Source organism: Mauremys reevesii, linkage group 1 (genome assembly GCF_016161935.1).
Source record: "Mauremys reevesii isolate NIE-2019 linkage group 1, ASM1616193v1, whole genome shotgun sequence".
In the NCBI taxonomy this organism is placed as follows: Eukaryota; Metazoa; Chordata; order Testudines; family Geoemydidae; genus Mauremys; species Mauremys reevesii.
The window spans coordinates 51,242,210-51,263,216 of NC_052623.1; the positions used below are offsets into that span (position 1 = coordinate 51,242,210).

General features: G+C 46.6%; 1 protein-coding gene across 5 annotated transcripts in view; it reads right to left on the minus strand.

Annotated features, from left to right (window-relative positions):
- SLC7A1 (solute carrier family 7 member 1) overlaps positions 1–21,007 on the minus strand; it is a 75,994-nt gene that overhangs the window by 1,806 nt on the left and 53,181 nt on the right. For 3 of the 5 annotated variants that reach the window (XM_039535911.1, XM_039535923.1, XM_039535953.1), the window contains 8 exons: positions 18,559–18,717; positions 14,773–14,947; positions 10,381–10,508; positions 8,185–8,407; positions 7,260–7,399; positions 5,163–5,265; positions 1,227–1,438; positions 770–936 (listed from right to left, as the gene is read on the minus strand). In XM_039535911.1, the coding sequence (XP_039391845.1) occupies positions 770–936; positions 1,227–1,438; positions 5,163–5,265; positions 7,260–7,399; positions 8,185–8,407; positions 10,381–10,508; positions 14,773–14,947; positions 18,559–18,717 (1,307 nt within the window). Of the gene's footprint in view, positions 1–769; positions 937–1,226; positions 1,439–5,162; positions 5,266–7,259; positions 7,400–8,184; positions 8,408–10,380; positions 10,509–14,772; positions 14,948–18,558; positions 18,718–19,047; positions 19,099–21,007 lie in introns of all 5 variants that reach the window. The other 2 variants (XM_039535944.1, XM_039535934.1) reach the window with 1 other exon arrangement.

Consider the following 21,007-nt stretch of genomic DNA (forward strand, 5'->3'; position numbering starts at 1 on the left):
TCTCTGCAAAAGATTCCTCTATTCCAGCCTCTCCTCTTCACCTTCTGGGCTCTGCACTCCCACTTACATTGCAGCCCTCCTCTCTTCCACTTCCCCCTTCTGCTTCCTCTGTTCTGCCCCAAGTGTCACTCGTCTCACTCTCTCCTAACTTCGCGCCTCCCTGTTCACAGGACAGCCACACAGTTAAAATATGCAAAGCTCCTTCATTCTCTACACCAAAAACCTGCCCATTCCATGGCACATTCCAGCTTCAGTGACCACCTGCTGCTTCCTTTCTGTACTGCACAGATTATTTGTTTTGTACTGAACCAATTTGTGCGCACAGAACATAAGCCCTACAGGGTTTTGATCGGCGATTTGCTTGGCTCAGCATACGACAGAATGAAGTCTGTCTCCAGAGGCTTGGTAGAGGTGCAGTGAGTTGTTAACATACTAATCTTTCGCTTTTGGGAATCTGGGTTTAATTTTGGATCACAAGAGGAAAGTGAGTTTGGTGATCTCTGCCTAGCTCCCAGAGGACGTCTCTCTACTATTCGAAGGCTGATGCTGTAAGAACAGGACGGCTCTCAGTCAGGTTGGAGGTGCACTGGCAGAGTGGTGTGGGATGGCTTGGCCAGTGTCCCAGGCTCAACTGGACCCACTTCTAGCCAAGAAGATCAGCCCCTCTCTTTAATATGCACCAAAATTCTCTCTCTCTTTTTCCTCTCACACACATGCACAGCCAGCTCCCAAATAGCTCTTTGCCATTCCTTCCTCCCAGGCCGCTTACCTTAAACGAGAGCTTGGTTTTGCTTTCAGGTTGTCTCCAAATAATTAAACCGACAATGAGGCAAAAGAGAACGAGCACGGCAATCATGACGATAGCCCACACAGTCCCTTTTATCAGCAGGTCTTTGCCAAGGACAGTAAAGCTACAGCAGCTGATGATAAGTAAACCTGAGAACAAGACAGGCCAATGTTTATTGAATTGTGACTGAGAAAAACATTTGTAATTTCTGAGCCAGCCTCTGCATGTTCAGCTTAATTGTTTGAGGATTTATTTTTAAACCAGTCATTTAATCCATGGTTTTCTATGTCTGTTTTGTTGCCTCAGGCAAGCGCTTGGGCTCTAGAACAGTTAATCAAACGTATACATTATCGATTAAGATGCCAAGAAGAGTTGGAAGGAGCTTCCCTAGACTAGCAGCTGGCTCACTGCAAGAGAGATGTCAGCTCACGGTACTCACCTATGATACAAGATGAGATGTTAACCACCAAACCAGAGAGTCTGGAGGGATCTGAGTTTTGGGGAAACAGAATGGAGTTTTGGGACTCTTTCTCCTCCTCTTCAGGCAGAAATGGAGCCTGCGATCCACTGGTGCTCGCAGACTCGTTGGTGTCCGGCTCCTCCGTTGTACTAGCCATCTGGTAGGCCAGGTTAGGCTGCTCTGGCTGGTACCTTGGAGAAGGAAAACAAAACCAAAGAGCACGGCCTTGGTAGAGAGTACAGTAAACGGTCACCCAGAATTAGAAGAAAGCTTGGTCAGAGCTCTCCATGTGGTTATGGACACCTGCAAGGCTTCAGAAAACATGCTGTGGCCAAAATTTACTGAAATGGAAGCCACGTTGGCGCCTTGTCTGGAGCCGAAGGGAGCCATCTGGTATGCATAGATGGAGGACACTGCACAGGGATTAGGCAACTGGAGGCTGGAGCACACAAATGGGGGCTGGAGTATGGAAAACATACTGTAGGCAGCAACCCTGGATTTGGGAGGAGCATGGACTAGATGTCCTAATAGGTCCTTTCCCACACTCTTGTGTTACAGTCCCAGAATGCAATGCTCCATCCATGAGCTGAGCAGAGGCTGCTCAGATCTAGATGAAGGACTGCACGTTGGGTCACATAGGCCCCGATTCTTGGGTGTGGCTGAGCCATGCTCAGCAGAGGAACCAGGGACGGGAGATAAAGGTGGCTTTTATGTCACCTTTGAATGCCCCCAAATCCCTCGGGCAGCTGGAGACTGGTTCACCTCCTGGAGCAATTTAGAACAGCCTCAGGGCAGCTCTGTCACACAAGCTTCTAACAGACACCCCCCACCCCCCCGCAGGGCCATCACCCCAGTGGAGTAGCACCAAAACACAGCACCTAAGCAGTGGGTTGTGACAGTGAGTAATGGATATGGCAGTAGGGAACTGGCTGGATCTTTTAATCATTCATTTCCAGACTTTCTAATGCTTGGGAGTTAATTTTGAAGGAACAGCTATTTAAGGTCTGGAGCTGGGATAGCTAGACTAATAGCTAGGCAGCTGGCATGCTGTAGTTGCTATTTATTATACAAAACGTGATCATCTCACTGTTGCCTTGTCACCCCATCTATTTGCTGTATCTGCCTATTGTCTCATGTTATGTGCTAAGATTGTAAGCTGGCTGCATCAGGGACTGTTTTTTTATTGCATGTGGCCAGTATCTAGTACAATGGGGCCTTGATGCCTGATCAGGGGCTACCACAACAGAAAGAAAAACTCCTCTAATGCACGCTTTCACCCGTAACTCTCTTTTAACGAAGAGCCTTACTGGTGAATCTCCGTAGGTTTATACCACAAGCTTCAGGTAAAGGAACAGGCCATTTCAAAGGGCCCTTTTAAATCTCTTTTGGCAGATGTATTTTAAATGAAGATGCATGTGGAATTTTGCAGATGTGCAAGCTCGGCAAGATTGCACCAGTCGTGAGAACCTCTCACAACTTATGCAGCAACTCAAATGCTGCAACATCAGGCAGCAAAGTGGGAAACTGAAGCTCCACTGAACTCAAGCTTCCATTCTTCAGGCCTGTAAGCAGCTGTGGCTTACAACAAGGCTGAGGCCTTGTGAGTGCAGGGCTGCATGCCAGATGAAATGCACAGCAGCTTGTAGCAGCAGACAGGGCAGTCATGTGCCCATCCGAAGGACTGGAAGGGAGCTGCTATTTTGCAGTTGCTACACAGGAGAGGAGATTGGGAAATAAAATGAAAACACAGGGGTGCCTGGACAGGGGAAATCCAGAGAGAGGGCACAGGCAAAGAGAACACAGGGAGAGCCCAGGGTTTGTAACTGTGCCTCTACTCTGGATAAGTATCTCTCTTTCGACTGTTGTGACTAATGGGAGCATCATAATGGCCTCAACTAGGCTTTGAATAAATGATAAATACTTTACAGTCACCTGGCACCTTTCAACTCCGAGCTTGTTACAAACATGAGGGGTGTGGAATTGATAATTGCTCAGTGGAGCAGGAAAATATAATCCCCCTGGTGAGCTGAGTAAACTGAGGCACAAAGCAGCTAGAGACTCAGATTTCAGACATGCTGACCATGAGCTTCGGGCAATTGGAGGTGCGGGTGTTCAGCCCTTCTTAAAAATAAAAAAAAGGCACTAAGGCCCCAATCCTGCAAACACTTATGCACATGCTTAACTTTATCACTATTACTGTACTTAGCTTTACTATTTACTTACAGTAGTAAAGTTCAGCACAGAATAAGTGTTTGCAGGATCAGGGCCTTAGTGACTTACCCAAGGTCACCCAGCCAGTCTGTGGCAGAGTCAGAAACAGAACCCAGGAGCCCTATGATCAGTTCTTGTTCTAATCATTAGACCACATGGCCCCTCTCCTCTCTTAGCAAGACTCCACTGACAGGCATCCCCACACTGGCTTTTCCCCCCAGATCCCCACCTAACCAACAGCAGGGCTCCTGGGCATGCACTGAGTCCTTCCACAAGGCAATGTGGCTTGAGACTGCTTTACCACTGGAGCTGATTCCTTGGTGGTTCTTGTGGGGGGAGCTGTGACAGCAGATGTAAATGTGCATCAGACATTTACAATGACTTGAAGTCTGGAATAGGTGTTTAGTGACCCCTTTCACTCACACAGGAAAATTGGTTTTCTGGGTTTAAAACATTTATTTAAACTGAGACCAAAAGGAAAAATCTCCATTTTAAAAAAGCCTTATGATGAAATGACAGCCCTTGTCCTGCAGCATCCTCATCTTATCTCCTCCTTGATGACAGTGGTGGGTGTTGCAAAAGTGTGTGTGTGGGTCGAGGGGATGGGAAAAAAGCAGATAATCTTGTACATTGTACTTTACTGAGCGCCTGCCCGCTTGTCCCCCAAGGCTGGCTTAAGCCTACACAGTCACCCTGTGCTTGCAGGCAGCTGAATGCCACTGCCTGCCTTGGGATCTCTTGGATATTATTAACAAACCAAACCAACTGGGGAGGAGAAAGAGCGAGGAGAGAGCGGCTTAAGGCATTGGGCATGAAAAGCCCCTTTGCTCTTTATTCTTTGCAAGGAGAATTAGGTCCAATTCCCTTTGAAAAGAAATAAGAATAATAATAATAAATAAGAGAGAATGCAAAATCCAAGCCATGCGCCCGGACACCCAGAGCAGTTGGGGAAGGGAGGCACTTTGCAAAGTGGGTGGGAGGGATTTGGGTTGTAATTGCACCAATGACGTGCCTATTCAGTGCTTTGCAGGGAGAGCGGAGGAGGAGCGCGGGTGCCTTTAGGACTTTGTATCGCACCCCTTTTGAAGAGAGTTGTATCAATTCAGGGTTGCCAGCACATTTTATTTTGAAGTGGATGCTAATAAGAAAGAAGGATCTAGACAGCGAGTTTTGCAAGCCCACCCGGGACAAAAAAGAAAGTCATTACGGAAGGTCCAGTCCAAGGTGTTGGATTGATTCTGTGTTGTGCAAATAATAACTGCCCGGTGGGGACAGGGGTGTGAGCCCTGATCGGTGCTGCCCAGAGGTGGCAGATTGCAAAGTAAATAAATACAGGGGCTCTCCCACAGCACTACACTCCTGCTCAGGTTTGGGTGGGGCTGGATGCTAAGTGGGTGGGCCGCAGCCCACCCAGGCCCACCCGTGGCTATGCCCCTGTCATGTATTGACATGTGTGCTACATTTGGGGACATTTTATGTTCCCAAGAGATGATTCTTTGTGCACGGTTCCAGGATATCATAAGAACATAAGAATGGCCACACGGGGTCAGACCAAAGGTCCATCTAGCCCAGTATCCTGTCTTCTGACAGTGGCCAATGCCAGGTGCCCCAGAGGGAATGAACAGAACAGGTAATAATCAAGTGATCCATCCCCTGTCGCTCATTCCCAGGCTCTGGCAAACAGTTTATCACATTAATCCATACCTCAGTACCAATACGCAGGCTGCCACCAAGGAATAAGCCAGCAGGGTCCCGATGGACATAAGATCCACAAGATCTTTCAGGTCGAAAAGAAAGGCCATGGCAGCTGGGGAGTGTGGAAAACAGAAACTGATAAGCTTGCAGAAGAGTCATGTTATGGGAGTGTCAAATTCAATACAGTTGAAGCAAGACCATTGCTCTGTCTTCAGTTCTACACTGAGAGAAACCCCAAGGACACACTGGGCTTTGAAGCATCTCTTGTGAGAGGAGGGATGTGACTGAGGTGTAATGAATACATACCAAACTCTTTATTGCTGCTGATGGACACAGACAGACCCTGTACTCCTCTCTGGTGTCCACTAACTCAGCCTAAAATGACTTTAAGAGCTTTGTTTGGTCTCTACAGCACTTCCCTCCCACCCTGTACTCTGGCAACAAGAACCAGACCGTGGCAGCTGGGCCCTCTTCTAATCAAGCGGGGAACAGAACACATCCAAAGGGCACTCCAGGAGGAATGAGTCAAAGCTCAGGAACTTGTTAACAAATGCCTAAGGCCCCAGGGCAGATTCCTGACACAGTTACCTACTGGTATCTGCCCATCTCAGGCTGCTGGGTAAAGGCTGTATACAGCTCAAGAGGAGGCGGGGTGCGTAGCACAGGAAAGAAGCATTCCAGTCTCTTTCTGTCTGTGACCCTTTTCTGCCTGTAATGTTTGCTCAAGTTTACAAACCCCACTGAGGTTTTAAAGTCATGCTGGTAAAAACGTGTAGCAAAGACATGACTGGAGGTCATCAGGAAGGTAAGCAGGCCTTGGCCATGCATTGCAAACACATTTTGGGAGGTGTCACAGGGTAAGTTGGGCCTTAAAGAAGAGCTGAGGCCCCAGCTCCTGCTTGTGCTGCTTTTCCTCCCAGATCAGGTGACTTCAGGCTACAGCAAGGCCTGATGGGAAAGAAGGCTCATTTCTGGTCCAGGAGTGAGCAAGCTGGGGAAGGATTACTGATTTTGTGTGGTGAAGGTTGATTGGTGGAGACCCATTGAGGAGAGATACTCTGGTCCCAGTTGCGGGGGATGGGACGGGGAGAGAGGACTGTCAAACTCTGCACCAGGGCAGGATTAAGACATAGGCACTACAGGCCTAAGGCCCAAGTTCCTAGGGTCATGTGATCATGTTAGAGCAAAGCATCGTGCCACCCATCCAGTTGGAGGAAGGCTATTTCTACTGGCCATGCACCTTGATCAGAAAATTAAACCAATGCCCCCATAGGAGGCTTTAAAAAGAGCCATATGGGGCTTTAGGAAGGAGGCCAGCTAAACACATGAAAGACACTAAATACAAATATTTTAAAATAACCTTAAAACCGTGACACATGCTCAGTCCCCATAACTAAGGCCAGAGTTTCACAAGAGCTGAAATGTCCACAGTATCCACATGCGGTGCATCTAGCACCAATTGCCAGTCCCAGCTCTGGGGTTGTGAGTAAAGAGGAGACACATGCACAGAGTTAGTTCTTAACAATTTAGGGAGTTGTTGCTTTTCTCTGATAGCCGGGAGGCTAAACTTCCTGGATTTGTGAGGGCTGGGGGCAATCTTACCAGCTGTAAGTAACTTGTTAACAAATACCTAGGCCACAGGGCAGATACCTGACACAGTTACCTACTGGTATCTGCCAAGCTCCGGCTGCTATGTAAAGGCTTTATACCGTGTCTGTCACCATGATACGTAGGCACAGGCAAGTCCACAGCCACAGGGACCCTGGGTTGGGCTTGCCCACCTTCTGCACGAAGCTAATTTTTTAAAAAACCATAGCAGCGCTCTGGGACAGGAACAGTGAGTGGAGTAAGGTGCTAATGAGTAAGGAAGGCAGTAGTGGGTTCTGAGAGAGACCCCATGAGAAAGATCTATATCCACATACAAAGATATTTTGTGTTTCCCTAGTTCTGTGCTATTCAGACTTCGGGAATTCAGAACTAAGCCCAGGAAGCCATGTTGTGGAACTAGAGAACACAATAGGGAGGATTAGAGCTGAGTTGCTGTATTTCCCCCATAGTGGAGCATATTTTTGCTTTCTGTGCATTCATGCAACTCTTGGCACTTACCTGCCACAGCCCCTGAAGTTACCGTAGCTATTGCTGGGGTTTTGGTTCGCTTGCTGACCGTAGCCAAACATTTAAACAGCAGCCCGTCTTCTGCCATAGCATAAATCACTCTAGGCATCGGAAACATGGAGCCAAGAAGGCTAAGGAGAGAAAAAGGCATTATCTACTAGTACAGCTCTCACACCACACACGGACCGAAGGCAGAAAAATGGAAGTGCGGGAATCGAAGCCCAGTAGCGGAATGGCTTTAGTTAACAAAGCTTCAATTCCCAGGTCTTCCCCAAGCGCTGCCCCCACTACACTACTCACTGCTGGGAATGAGGCTCCACATTTGGATACCTAAAGCTAGGCACTTAGGCCCAGATCCTTAAAAGGTCCTTAGGCACTTAACTCTCGTTGATTTCAATGGGCATTAGGTGCCTAGGACCTTGGAGGATCTGTGCCCTACACCCAGATTTTGGCTCCTGCATGGAAGTGGCCTGATTTTCAGAGGTGCAGAACACCCATAGACTGCACTGGTTCCATGGAGCTGTTCCCGCTTACATCTGGTCTGTCTGAGTCAGTCGTGTCTTGTTTTCCCAGGGCTACTGGCAAAAGAACGCTTCTTTTTAATGTATTCAAGAGACACACAATTTCAGACGGTCCTTAAGATGGAGATTTTCTGAGTCACAAATGGGAGCTTCCATCTGTGAAACCTAATTCTAAGAATTTGTTTGAACCTTTTGACACAGGGTGAAATCCTGGCCCTATTGAAGTCAGTGGGTCCCGGATTTGACCCAGAGGGCCTGAATCCTCTGGCACTGGAGTGGAGTTACACCAGTGTAAGGGACATAGGACTAAGATCCTTAGCTCGTAACACACAGAAAGAGGCAGGAATGGAAATACAAATCTGCACTGAGAAGGGTACAAGAGAAAAGCATCTCACCTAGTAGAAAGGGCACAAAGTGAACCAACGGCCACTGCATAGTTGGCACCCTCCCAGCCCACGTATTGAAATGCATTGGGTAAAGGACTGTTTGGATCGAGCAAGTAGTAGGGCATCATGAGCGTGAGGGCAGCTGACACACCAAAGTAAGCGACGAAGCAGATCAGGAGCGAGGCGACGATGCCAATGGGAATCGCTTTCTGAGGGTTTTTCACTTCTTCGCCTAGAACAAAGACAGTTACGTTACAGCCACAGACAACAAAAAGACTAATTCAACGAGACTCCCAGGCGACGTGCGGCTTGCAAAGGAGCCTGGGAGAGCAAGGTGGCCAGCTCCTAGTGACAGTCAAGAGGAGCCAGGCCTGCCATTTATGTCCCTGGAGCTCTCCCTCATGATCACGTCCTTAAAGGGGAATGCCACCACTTTGTGTGACAAGTTTTAGTTGAATGTTTGAGAAGAATCATTATCACTACAATTCAGAGAGCCGGCATTCGTTCTAAAATCGGGTCGGGTGCTTCACCCCGATACAGTTGCTCTCATCTTTAATTCACAGGGGCATCAGGCACTCTGAATCAGGTTAATCTCTGGTGTAAGTTCCATGAGTTCAGAGAAGACTTTGGCCCTAGGTGCCCCAGCAGGTCAAAGGGAATGGAAGGTGCTCTGCTCCTATTGGGAAGCACTTGAGCTAATTGGAAAAATGGACCCAAAAATATCTCTGTGAAAACTATCAGTCACTTTCCTTCCACAGGATTCCAAAGCAAAGAGGGGGGGCTGGATTTTCATGTATTCAAAATTTTCTGTGAAAATTGTATCCATTTTGGTTTTGACACTTCATAGATTCATAAAGTCCAAGGCCAGAGGGGCCCACTGTGATCATCTAGTCTGACCTCCTGTATAGCACAGGCCATAGAACTTCTCCAAAATAATTCCTAGAGCAGATGCTAGGAAAACATCCCAGCTTGATTTTAAAAAATCGCCAGTGATGGAGAATCCACCATGATCCTTGGTAAATTGTTCCATGATGAATTACCCTTACTGTTAAAAATGTAGGACTTATTTCTAGTCTGAATTTGTCTAGCTTCAACTTCCAGCCATTGGATCAGGTTATAGCTTTCTCTGCTAGATTGAAGAGACCATTATTAAACATTTGTTCCCCAGGTAGGTACCTACAGACTGTGATAAAATCACTCCTTAACCTTCCCTTTGTTAAGCTAAATAGACTAAGATCCTGGAATCTAATAATATAAGGCAGGTTTTCTAATCCTTTAATCATTCTCATGGCTCTTCTCTGAACCTCCTCTAATTTATCACCATCCTTCTTTTGTCCATCCTTTCTCCTCCCTCACCCCCGACTCAGTTTCTTTTATTCATTTTACTCCGGGGGAAATAAAGAGAAAACTCCCCAAAACCTACGTTTCCATATTATGAAACCAAAAACTTTGAAAACAAATGTTTTGCCAAAATTTATAATTTTGAAAAAAGAATATTTTTCTAGCCACCCCTCCCCCCGCCATAAAGCCCCTCCAAAAAACAAACAAAAAACCCATTAAAACCTGTGGCCAGTTCTCTTGAGCATCTTGTAGATCAGGACCCATGAGGCCAAAAGACTGTCTCAAGATCATACAAGACGACCATATCGGAGCTGGGGATACAGCCCTGTCTCCTGACTCCCAATCCTGTACTTAGCCCAAGATCATTTCTCCCCACTGCCCTACACTTCAGCATAGCGCACCGCTGCATTTCCCTGGTTCCAGCTAGGACTCAGTGCAGTGGAAGCCTATTCTTGAAGTTTTCCAACATAAAATGGGAAGTCCTGGAATCTCACAAGAATAAAAAATGGATGGGCACCATCTGGATGTGCTGTTCAGTGAATGAAATCAGAAATATTATTTATTTGCATTATAGTAACAACTAGAGCAACTGTACAAATCTAGAATAAAAGATGTTCCCTGTCTCACAGTGTACAACGCAAGTCTTAAATTTAGAAACAATAGGCAGGAGAAGAAGGATGGATGGGTGACCCTAAAACTGAAAAGATGAAGTGATTCCATAGGACAGCTAGTGCACAGCATGATTTCCTGATTCAGCTGAAAAGAGGTTTGAGTTATTTGTAAAGTGTGTCATGTGAAGTTACTGAGGGCAGCCAAACTCATAATGGGAAAAGTGTTCTCTCACAATGAAAGCTTTCCGCTTACCTGTGGTGGCAATACAGTCAAATCCTACGAAGGCATAAAAGCATGTGGCTGCCCCTGAGAGGACTCCATTGAATCCAAAGGGCATAAACCCCCCAACGCCATGCTTCAGATCTCCCACCTGTGTTTGACTGAAAAGAACAAGAGATCACGAGAGATTCTCGGTACAGACACCTATCTGAAGTGCGTTCCTGCAGCCTTTAACAGAATCCACCATAACTGGAGTTGGAGGGAGAGTGCTTTCAGGTACACATGGTCAACAGACTTATAGAGGAGACGATGGCATGTGCTGCAGTTTACACTACATAGAGATTTGAGTCAGCTTGTGACCGGCTAGGGAACACTTTGAACACTCAGCATTTAAGTCTTGTTCAGATCGTCCATTGTTTTCTAGGGTTTATTAACATGACTGAGGTGGGAGGAAAGACTGAACTTGGTCTCCTAACATCTCAACCTGGCAAAAAAGTTTAAACTTATTTAATTCTGAAAATAATGACTGGATACAAATGCTCAAAGGAAGTTTACCCACTTTCAGGTCCTCGGTTGATCTTCTATTTTAAACAAAAGTTTATTATAAATAACTCTGGCCAAAATATGGCCTCATCAGATTTTAATTTTCAAATATTACATCTCCTGCTTACTACTGTAAGGATTTTTAGGTAGGCCCTAAATCCTGAAAAGACTTAAACCTGTGCTGCACTCTGAGCAGTCCCACTGTAGTAAAAAGGCCTACTCTCAGCGTGTGAGTTAAGCACGTGCATAGACTGCAAGTGATCAGGGCCCAAAGAAGGTGGCCTACAAATGCAATCATGGAATTGGTCAAGAGGAAACCTTTCATTCTATCAGGTAATTTCAGGTATGTCTACACTGAAGCAAGGAGTGAGCCTCCCTGCTCAGGCAAACCGGCTTGTGTTAGCAGGGCTCATGCTAGTGTGCTAAAAATAGCGGCATGGACATTGTGGCACCAGTGGAGGCCTGAGCTCCAACCCATCCTGAAATCCGGAGGCTAGCTCAAGCCTCTCCTGTGCCATAACGTCCACACGGCTACTTTCAGTGTGACAGGTCAAGCCCCACCAGCACTCGGGAGAAAAGGGGAAATCTTAGATCTCTGTAGAAAAAATCCCGCCTGCTCCAGTTGAATTTTTAAAAATAATTTTACCAATTTTCAAAATGTGACTAAAATGCATTCAATTTCTGTGGGCAGGGAGAAGTGCAAAATACCATGTAACCTCGGTTAACACTAGCCACTAATAAGGCAGCTAAATGAAACTCCACTCACAGTCTGTTCCTCTAAGGTGCATGCCTGCGCCGCTGCACACGAGGCCATCAAAGGCCGCGCAGCAGCCACACGCGTGCGCACATACGTGAGTGAGGAGAATGTGGAGGGTTGAGGCAGTGAGGTGCCTCTCTTTCAGCCCCAGCTCAGGCCAGGGCTGCGGGGATGAGAAAGGTGCATTTCTCCCCTGTCCATAGCCCCAGGGCTGCAGCAGCCAGAGAGAGACACCTCCCCCAAGGCTGGGGAGGGGAGAGACATGTGTGTGTGTCTCTCTCTCTCACACACACACACACACACACACACAGTATGTGTCTCTCTCTCACACACACTGTGTCACACACATACACGCACACACTGGCTCTGTCTAACATATACACACACACACACTCACTCTTTCACACTCACCTCCCAACATATTTGTGTTGTTGTTGTTACTTTTTGATACTTCCTGAAATGCACATATATTCTCTGTAATTTTATTCTTTCAAAGTGCTACTTTATTTTTTTGACTGGTCTATGCATTTCATAATTTTTATTTCTCTCTTACGCTTCAATTTAATTCTTTGAGTAGTGAGTTCTAAAATGCCTAAGCTGTTCTGGCTGAGGTAGTTATCCCTACGCTAACTTTTTTTTTTTTAAATCTATATAGGTTTTTTGTTTCTACTGGTGGTGCACATCCACACATTGCCTTGATATTGGTGCACATAACAAAATTCATTCTGCACATGAGTGAAAAAAATTAGAGGGAACATTGCTCACAGTAGCTTTATACCTGTTCATGAGTGTTCTCACACTGGCCTCCAGTTTTGCTTGTGTAAATAACTGTGGGCACAACTTTGCGCCTATAATTAAGGCATTAATAAACATTAAATTAGGGCCATTAAATAATCCAAGCCCTGGATTTGTCAATTCAGTCAGCTATATAGACAGCTAAGTCCCCTAAGCTTTGGAAACCCCATTACACGTGAAAATCATTTAGACAGTCGAATGCTGATGTTTCTGGAGATGCAGCTAAACTATGCACAAACCCCAGCTCCCCTGGCACATGTCACCAAAATGCAATTCTAATGGATGAAAAAGTTGTAACTAAAGTGAATGATTATCACGACATGCAGGGCAATGCTGGTGCTGAGTCATGTTGTGTCCTCTTCTACAGAGGGAATTATTTACCAGAGAATAAGTCCCCTATGGGCTGAATCCTGGAAACCGAATGAGGCCCATAAAAGGCCCTACATGCATCTGAATCAAATGGTCGCAGTGCAGAGGGGTGGACAGGATGTGGGGAGCCAGGCCAGGGGCCTGCACCACTCCAGCTTGCTGTAGAACTATGCTTTTGGGGATTTCCCTGCACCAAGGCACAAGGGGCTTAGGTAGCAAGCCAGGACTGGTACAGCCATTAGATCCACCAGCCAAATGAGCCCATGGAGGACATGCAGTAGCAGCCTCAGAGCAGTTCTGCTGCATTCCACAGCCTGAGGGAAGAATTCCTGCCTCCAAAATCCCTGCCAACCTCTTCACTGCTGAGCTGCCTGACTCAGGTCTGGGCCAAGGAAAAAGATTTGCAGCATCATGATAACTGGATTTCTGATTTGCACATGGCAATGCACTCAAATAATCTGGGATTTACATTTTAACTGAGGTGCTTAGGGCAGATTTCAAAGGTATTTACGTATTTAAGATTCAGATAGGTACCTACTGGGATGCAACAGCATCCAAGCAGGTTAGGTGCTTAACTGCATTGAAATTAATGGAAGGTAGGTGCCAAATCTGCTTGGGCACTTTTGAAAATTTCACTGGGTGCCTACTAGCATCTCTAGGCACCCAAACATCTTTGAAAATTTGGCCCTTAGGCTTTACTTGGGCCATTGACTTCAATAGGTTTTGCCTTAGTACGAACAGTCCTCATGGCTTGGCCCATTCCCAGACATTTCTCTACATCCAAAATTACTATAAGCAGGTGCCTGTGTATTCACTTCTAAATGGGCCCATTATGACTACGACTTTCATTGTGTTAATTCATATTGCTGATAAACTGACTTGCCTCCACTCTGAATTAACAAGTGATGTAATGACAGCTGACACTTCTGTGCAGCACTGCTACCTGGGACTATCTCGCCAGATGCTAATCTGCCTTTTTTTCCCCAGAGTTAAGAGTTGTTCTGAGTAGAGCTGCTTGCACTTTGTTGTTAAACAGTATAATCCATACATTTTTGCAGCAGTTAATTGCATTTGCCGTGTATCCCTTTTTTATTAGTCAGATGTTTTTCTTTTTGCACAGCAAGGGCTGGATCCTGAACCTATATAACTAAGCAAAGGCCCATTAACTCCCATATGGAAATAAACCATGCGAGGATTTGGCCCAAAATTGTTTCTTTTTTTCCCTGTCCTTCATCTAAATGCAGATTCATAAAATGGAAGCTTTCAACAGCAGCAGAGCCCTGGCTGGAAATAACTGCGCAAATTCCAGAAGAGGCCAGAACCAAGTGGGTGATCAGTCCCAGGTTTAGGAGAAGAGAGGGATAACTTGACAGCGCTGAAATGTGCACAGTGATGACAGTGTTACTAGAAGTGGAATGAGCCATTAGCTTCACAGAAAATCTCCTAGTACATTTACTGGTTTAAAGGGCTCAAGCTGGACAACGACCATTTAAATGCCTTCCAGCACTGTATATATGCCCAAACTATGGTGGAAAAGAACAATACAACATTTCACTGCTCAAATGATTTCAGAAACCATAGGATTCATCCAATTTAAGCACTTAGGAGAGGTTGTTAAGGAAATAGAGCCCAATCTTAAATCCCTTATTCGGAGCCAGACTGTGTCCATGTCCCTCTCACCCTCTTAACAATGAGATGCTCACAGGGGTTTTCTCCCACACGGCCTCCCAGCTGTGGTTTTTAATCACAGGTGATCTAGTCCCAAGTGTCTAGTTAACCCTCCCTCATGCAGAGCTCCCCCTGACATTCATGGGATTTCTGCCTGAGTGCAGACTGAGTGACCACTTGGCAAAGCCTTGGAATTTGGCCCATAATGACGATGCACGAATCTCTGAGTGGTCCCTGAAAACGGATCGACATGCATAAGCAAATGTGAGAGGAGAAGAAATGCTGTGACGTACTTGTCTCTATATGAATCATTGATCATGTTATAGATGTCGTCGATGGTGAGATGCCAGTTTTTGACTGATCCCTTCACAAAGCCTGACACCATAACGAAGCCGAGAACGAGAACGTTGATGCAGGTGAATATTTTGTTTACCATTGCGGATTCTTTCACTCCACAAGTTAAAAGCCCTGGAAAAATGACAAAGAACAATCAGACATTCCCTCAAGAACAGCACATGGCCCAGCCGCAGCAGAGCAAAGGGAAGCCCTGACTTTTTGTGCACGTCTCTCTCACTGCATTATTGTCAGGGGCGGCTCTAGGATTTGCGCCGCCCCAAGCACGGCGGCATGCCGCGGGGGGCTCTCTGGCGGTCGCCGGTCCTGCGGCTCCCGTGGACCTCCTGCAGACGTGCCTGCGGATGCTCCACCGGAGCCGCGGGACCAGCGGACCCTCCGCAGCCATGCCTGCGGGAGGTCCGCCGGAGCCGCCTGCTGCCCTCCCGTGGGATGCCGCCCCAAGCGCGCGCTTGGCACGCTGGGGTCTGGAGCCGTCCCTGATTATTGTGCTAATAAAATACCATTTAAGTGGTCTCTCTACACTGGAAAGCTGCTAGGTTAAGGAAAAATCTAATACAAAAAGATAGGGTCCAACCCTGCAAACCTTTCTCTTCATGAAAACAGTCTTATTAAAGTCAATAGGACTGAGCCCTTGGTAAATACAAACTCCATCCAGAGACCACAGATCAGATTAGCTCTAGGCCTCAGAGAAAGCATCGTTGGTGGTTTTTGTGAAGTACCTCATTGTGGTCATGCAGGCCCTGGCTAAAGCGCAGAAGTTGCCAGTACCAGCCATCTTGAACAGTTCCTTGGGAAGATGGGCAGGTATCATGCCAGTGCAGGGATCAGACACAGCAGGTAAGTTACCTGACACTTATATTGAATGAATCATAAGAACATAAGAATGGCCCTACTAGGTCAGACCAGAGGTCCATCTAGCTCAGTATCTTGTCTTCCAACAGTGGCCAGTGCCAGGTGCACCAGAGGGAATGAACAGAACAGGTAATCACCAAGTGATCCATCCCTGTCGCTCATTCTCAGCTTCTGGCAAACAGAGGATAGGGACACCATCCCCGCCCATCCTGGCTAATAGCCATTGATGGACCAATCCTCCATGAATTTATCTAGCTCCTTTTTGAACCTTGTTATGATCTTGGCCTTCACAACATCCTCTGGCAAGGAGTTCCACAGGTTGACTGTGTACTGTGTGAAGAAATACTTCCTTTCCTTTGTTTTAAACCTGCTGCCTATTAATTTCATTTAGTGACTCCTAGTTCTTGTGTTATAAATCACAGAGGAAAAAGTTATGGGGAAAATCCTGACCCCACTGTAGCCAAGGGGAGTTCTGGCATTGACTTTGCTGTGAGCAAGATTTCAGCCCATTTCTTTAAAAACTTTCATCTTAATGAATAGCATGTTTTTAGAAGTGCCAGCAATAACAACAATGAGTCAGCACTCTGCATTCAGAATAACAGATTTTGTTTCTCTTTTTCGATCTTTAGCTAATAACTAGCATTCCTACTCCCTTGCTTGCTGTTTAAGAAAGAGGTTACCGGTGTAACCAAAATCTAACATGTAGTCTTAGTGATAAACATCAACATGAAGTGTGAGCAGTGCTTAATTTCTAATGAAAGAGGCGCTGAGGCTCAAGCAATTAGATGCCAGGGCTCAAGCAATTTTTTTACATTCATCACTGATGCAGCAAACCGAGAGGTGCTGGGGCTCTGAACTGCCAAGCCTAGAGATGCCAGGGCTCAGCCCTGGCAAGCCCTGGCACAAATTAAGCACTGGGTGGGGGGAAACACTGCGATGGGCCCAGGATTTGGCCAACAGAGAGTTTATTTCACTCACAGATGTGGAGTTCATAGATTATATGGTGAGAAGGGACTGTTGTGATTGTCTAGTCAGACCTCCTATACAACAAAGGCCCAAGTTTGTATTTTTGAAACAAGGGTATAAGCCATGAAATAGGCGGTGGACATAGCAGAAGATCTAGATAAAGCAGGGTGGGCAACCAGAAAATAAGAAATCAGGCACCAACAAGTAGGTGAGTCTCAAGAGCTGAGACAGGCATAAGCTACAGGCATATGTACAGTGACAGAGCTAACAGAAGGGGAGGCGGGGAAACCCCGGGCTTTAGGTGCATGTGTGGCACCTTTCTCACAGGGCTGGAGTGACAGTCTGCCGAGCGTTCACCTGGCGGCAGCAGCTGGGCCCAGCTCCCTGCTCCAGGCGTTGTGACACAAAGCACAGGGTCGCAGTGCCACGTGACCTTGTGTGCCATGTCACACCACCACTCACCCAAATTCGACCCGGCTGCCTCTCTGTCGTGCTGGGCCAAACCTGAATGTTGCTGTAAGCTCGTGCGCCAGGTCACAACATCAGGAGTGAGGAGCCAGTCCCAGCCACCACTGCTGCGTAGTGTGGAGTGGGCTTGCTCTCCAGCCTGCCACCAATGACTCAGTTGCAAAACCTAGCTCTACCACTGCTTATATGTGGGAATAAAGCTGCTTATTCAGAAGCTTTCTGCAGCTGCAAAGGTTTAGCCTTTTTGCAAAATTTTCAAAATCTGAAGAGGTTTCCCATGCAGTAGAAAAAAGCTGCTGACACAGTTTTACTCTCAAATAGCAGTGGGTGAAACTCTACAGATAAAGAAATTTAAGTAAGCACATACGTTAGACCACTGATCCAAATGGAACCTCCGGGGCCAAATTCTGATCAGTCAGACCACTTTACATCTGGAGCCACTCCATTACATCTAGATTAACGGAGTACAGAATCTACCCTCACATCTGCTAACTCAGAGCTCAACACTTCAAGCCCTGTACATGAGGGGTTCCGATGGACTTCAACAGGAATTCTACCCTCATCAAAGGACTTGCAAGTTCAGAGCCTCTGGCTGGGAACCTCATAAGAACATGGTTCCTTGTGAGAGTTCTGACAATTCCTGCTTCTGATCAGGCCTAAAGTATTGCAAGAAGAGCCTCTGTTGTGGTATCATGGTATCTCCTACCTGCTAGGAAGCATACAGGTGCAGGAAAATTATTTTCTTTTAATCAATATGAAGTTTGACAAAGTTCTGAAAGGTTCAGTCTGATATTTGAGTGAAAGTTCAGCTGGGTTTTCATTTTAATTCCTGCTCTTGTACAAAATACTCCCTGCATTCCAATCGAAAACTGAAGACATGTTTTGCATGTTATGGAAAGAGAGAAACCAGTTTATTTTTTCATGCAGAATTATTTCTCTTGAGTCCTGCAATCACTGCTGCAAATTGAAGTCCACATATTTTAAAATAAACAGTCACGCACCAGGGTGTTACTTAGTTCCGTCCTTTCCCCCCACATTTTCCTGGCCAGTGTGCTATATAAACTGGCAGATCATCAGAGCAGGAGTTAGAGCAATAGAACAGAGTCCCTCTGCAATAGTTTTTTTAAACAGCCCTCCATACTTGTCTCAGGGTAACAAATCTCCCTGTCTTACTCTACATGGTATAAAGATTGATTGTTTCACCAGTGTTCCTGTAAATCACCTTGAATGCTCCCCTAATGAAAGAGCTTACAAACAGGATGTGCAGCGTTTGAACTCCAGAACTGCTGAACAGGTCAATCCGACACTTTGGGCAAACAAAGGAGCCTTTAATAAATTGTCCAAAATAAGTAAGGGTGTTTGTTCGTCCACCAAAAGCAAACAACGAAATTACAGAAAAGTAAGTATCATCCCAGCAACCTTCCCAAAGGTTTTACCTGTTAAGATGAAGATGATGAGAACAGAGAAGATATCTGGATATTCTGCTAGCACCCCTGGAGCGTTCATGGTCATGTGCTCTTGGCAGAAGCGCTCGATGTGCTTGCCTGTAAGTTCATCAAACGTCGCGCTCCATGCTCTGGCCACGCTTGATGTTCCTACCAGAAAACAGGAAGGAAGCACAGCACTTTTCATGACTAGAAAATATTTCTAAATGAGCGGCACTACTTACTGCTGCATGACAGCAGCAGGGATCAGCCCAAGAAGGGTGCAGCTGACCCCTGCTATTCAGTTAGCAGGGGCGAATAGTGAACCCTCGCCCACAGGCCCACTTGGAGGTTCGGCTTCTCTACAAACCCGAATCTCAGGAGACAACCCCTCTCGCAGAAGACCTAGCTTAGCAATTGCTTGCCCTCCCTGCAGCAGCCTTCATGCCCCCCAGATCCCTTGTGAAGAAACCGCTTCCCACACTGGAGTAAACCACTTACTTCAAAGGTGTTCCACTAGTGTAAACGCTGGTGTGAGAGGAGAAAGAAGCCCTAAGACGGGAAAAGGGGGATGAGCAGGTTAGCAGGAAAAGCAAATCACAGGAGGGTATAAGATATACCAGGCCTCATGCAAACTGGTCCCTGCTTTGCGTTTCAAACCTGGGGTTACAGGGAGTCAGGGAGATAAATTCTGCTCAGCCACACTGCTGAAAATCCAGAGTGACTCTACTGATTCCAGCTGACTCACTGGGAGAGTGGGAGCCAGGTCAGTCCTTAACAGAGAGCAAAGCAGGACCCATATATTTCAAACCCAATTCTTGAGCAACTCAACCACCCCACAGCTTGAAGTATTGCCTAGGAAATAGAAGCTATCATATGAAAATAAGAGAAATCCTGGAGTATGGGGTAAATCCACGTTCAAGTTCTACAGCAGGGACAGAAAAATACCGCACTGCAAGATAAATGCTGAAATGCAGCTCGCAAATTCGGACAAGATGTAAATAACTTTGGAGCTTTTGAAGATTAAAAATCCCTCAACACTCTTTCAGCATTGACACTTCCTTTCCTTCTCCTGACCGTCTAACCTCTTTAAATGCATGCATGTAATGCACATCCAAGGAGCTATAGAACAGACCAGCATTCAAATTGGTTTTATCGAGGGTTTGGTTTTTTTAAATATATATCTTCAAAACGATGGTTTAGGCTACAGAAGTTCCCCATTGCTGACAACAGGTGCAGCTGATCCAGTGCTGACCACCGTTGAGCTGCAAGTGTAACAGACAGGGACCGACATCGTTCAGTGCCATTCCAGTAGCTGTAACCAAAACCTGCTAAGACACAATGTAGTCCCAGTGACTTCAATAGGATGAAGTGTAGCAGTAGGTACTACTCCAAGGAACGAGTATTGGCAGGGTTAGGCCCCACTTATGACTATATAGCACCATTTTTTATAAAACTTTTCACCCTAAAAACTGTAATTTTTTCCCCGTTAACACTGATGTGAAATTGCTCTTACAACTGAAACTGAAATTAATACCAAGAACGAGAATTCTAATTGAAAAACGGGCTGAAAAACTAATTCTCACAGATCCACTATTTAGCCAAAAAGACTTGAGTGAAGGTCTTGTGATCATTATAAACTAATAATGACAATCTAGCCTGGAACTAGCTCCATGCAGCTGTGCAGGGGAAGACAGGGCATAACTGAGTCCTGCGGGGCTTGCCCATATCTCAAGCCCAAGCACAAGGGGCTAGGGGGAAGCAAGCTCCACGTTACTCAGACCCATTTAGCAGGGCATCACCCACCCCCAACAGACGTTGATGAGCCTGCTACAGCCTTGGCCTAGGCCAACACAGGTAGGTCTTTTCGCTCAGGCAGTAAAGGCTCAAGCCGCAGAGCCCAGGTTCAATCCCCATGAAGGTGTGGTGTTACAAGTCACTACTCCCACTTGTGAGCAAGCTGGCGAAGAAGGCAATGGAGTAGGGTGACCACCCATCCCAAACTGGTCAGGACAGTGCTGAAATGCAGAGTTCAAGCCCCAGTCCTGGGCTGCATGACTCTGGGATAGTGTTGCCAGTTTTAGTTGGATGTATCCCTGGAGATTTCATCACATGACATAATCTTTAATTAAAGATTGATCTTTGAATTCCTGGAGACTCCCGGCCAATCCTGGAGGGTTGGCAACCCTACTCTGGGACAGCAATTGTCCCGGATTCCCTCCAGTGCGGCTCTGTGCCCAAGGCTCAAGGGTGGTGCCAGCCTTTTCCCGGGGGGTGGGCTGAGGTGGGCTCCTTCTTGCCATGACGATCTGCCCCCTGCTCCACCCACCCCAGGTCCTGCCCCTGCCCAAGCCAGAAGCTAGAGCTGGGCAGTGTAAGAGCTGCCCAGGGAGTTCAGGCCACTGTGGGAAGCCCTGGAACTTCCACATGCCCTCGGCGGTGCACCTTGGCAGGCAGGGAC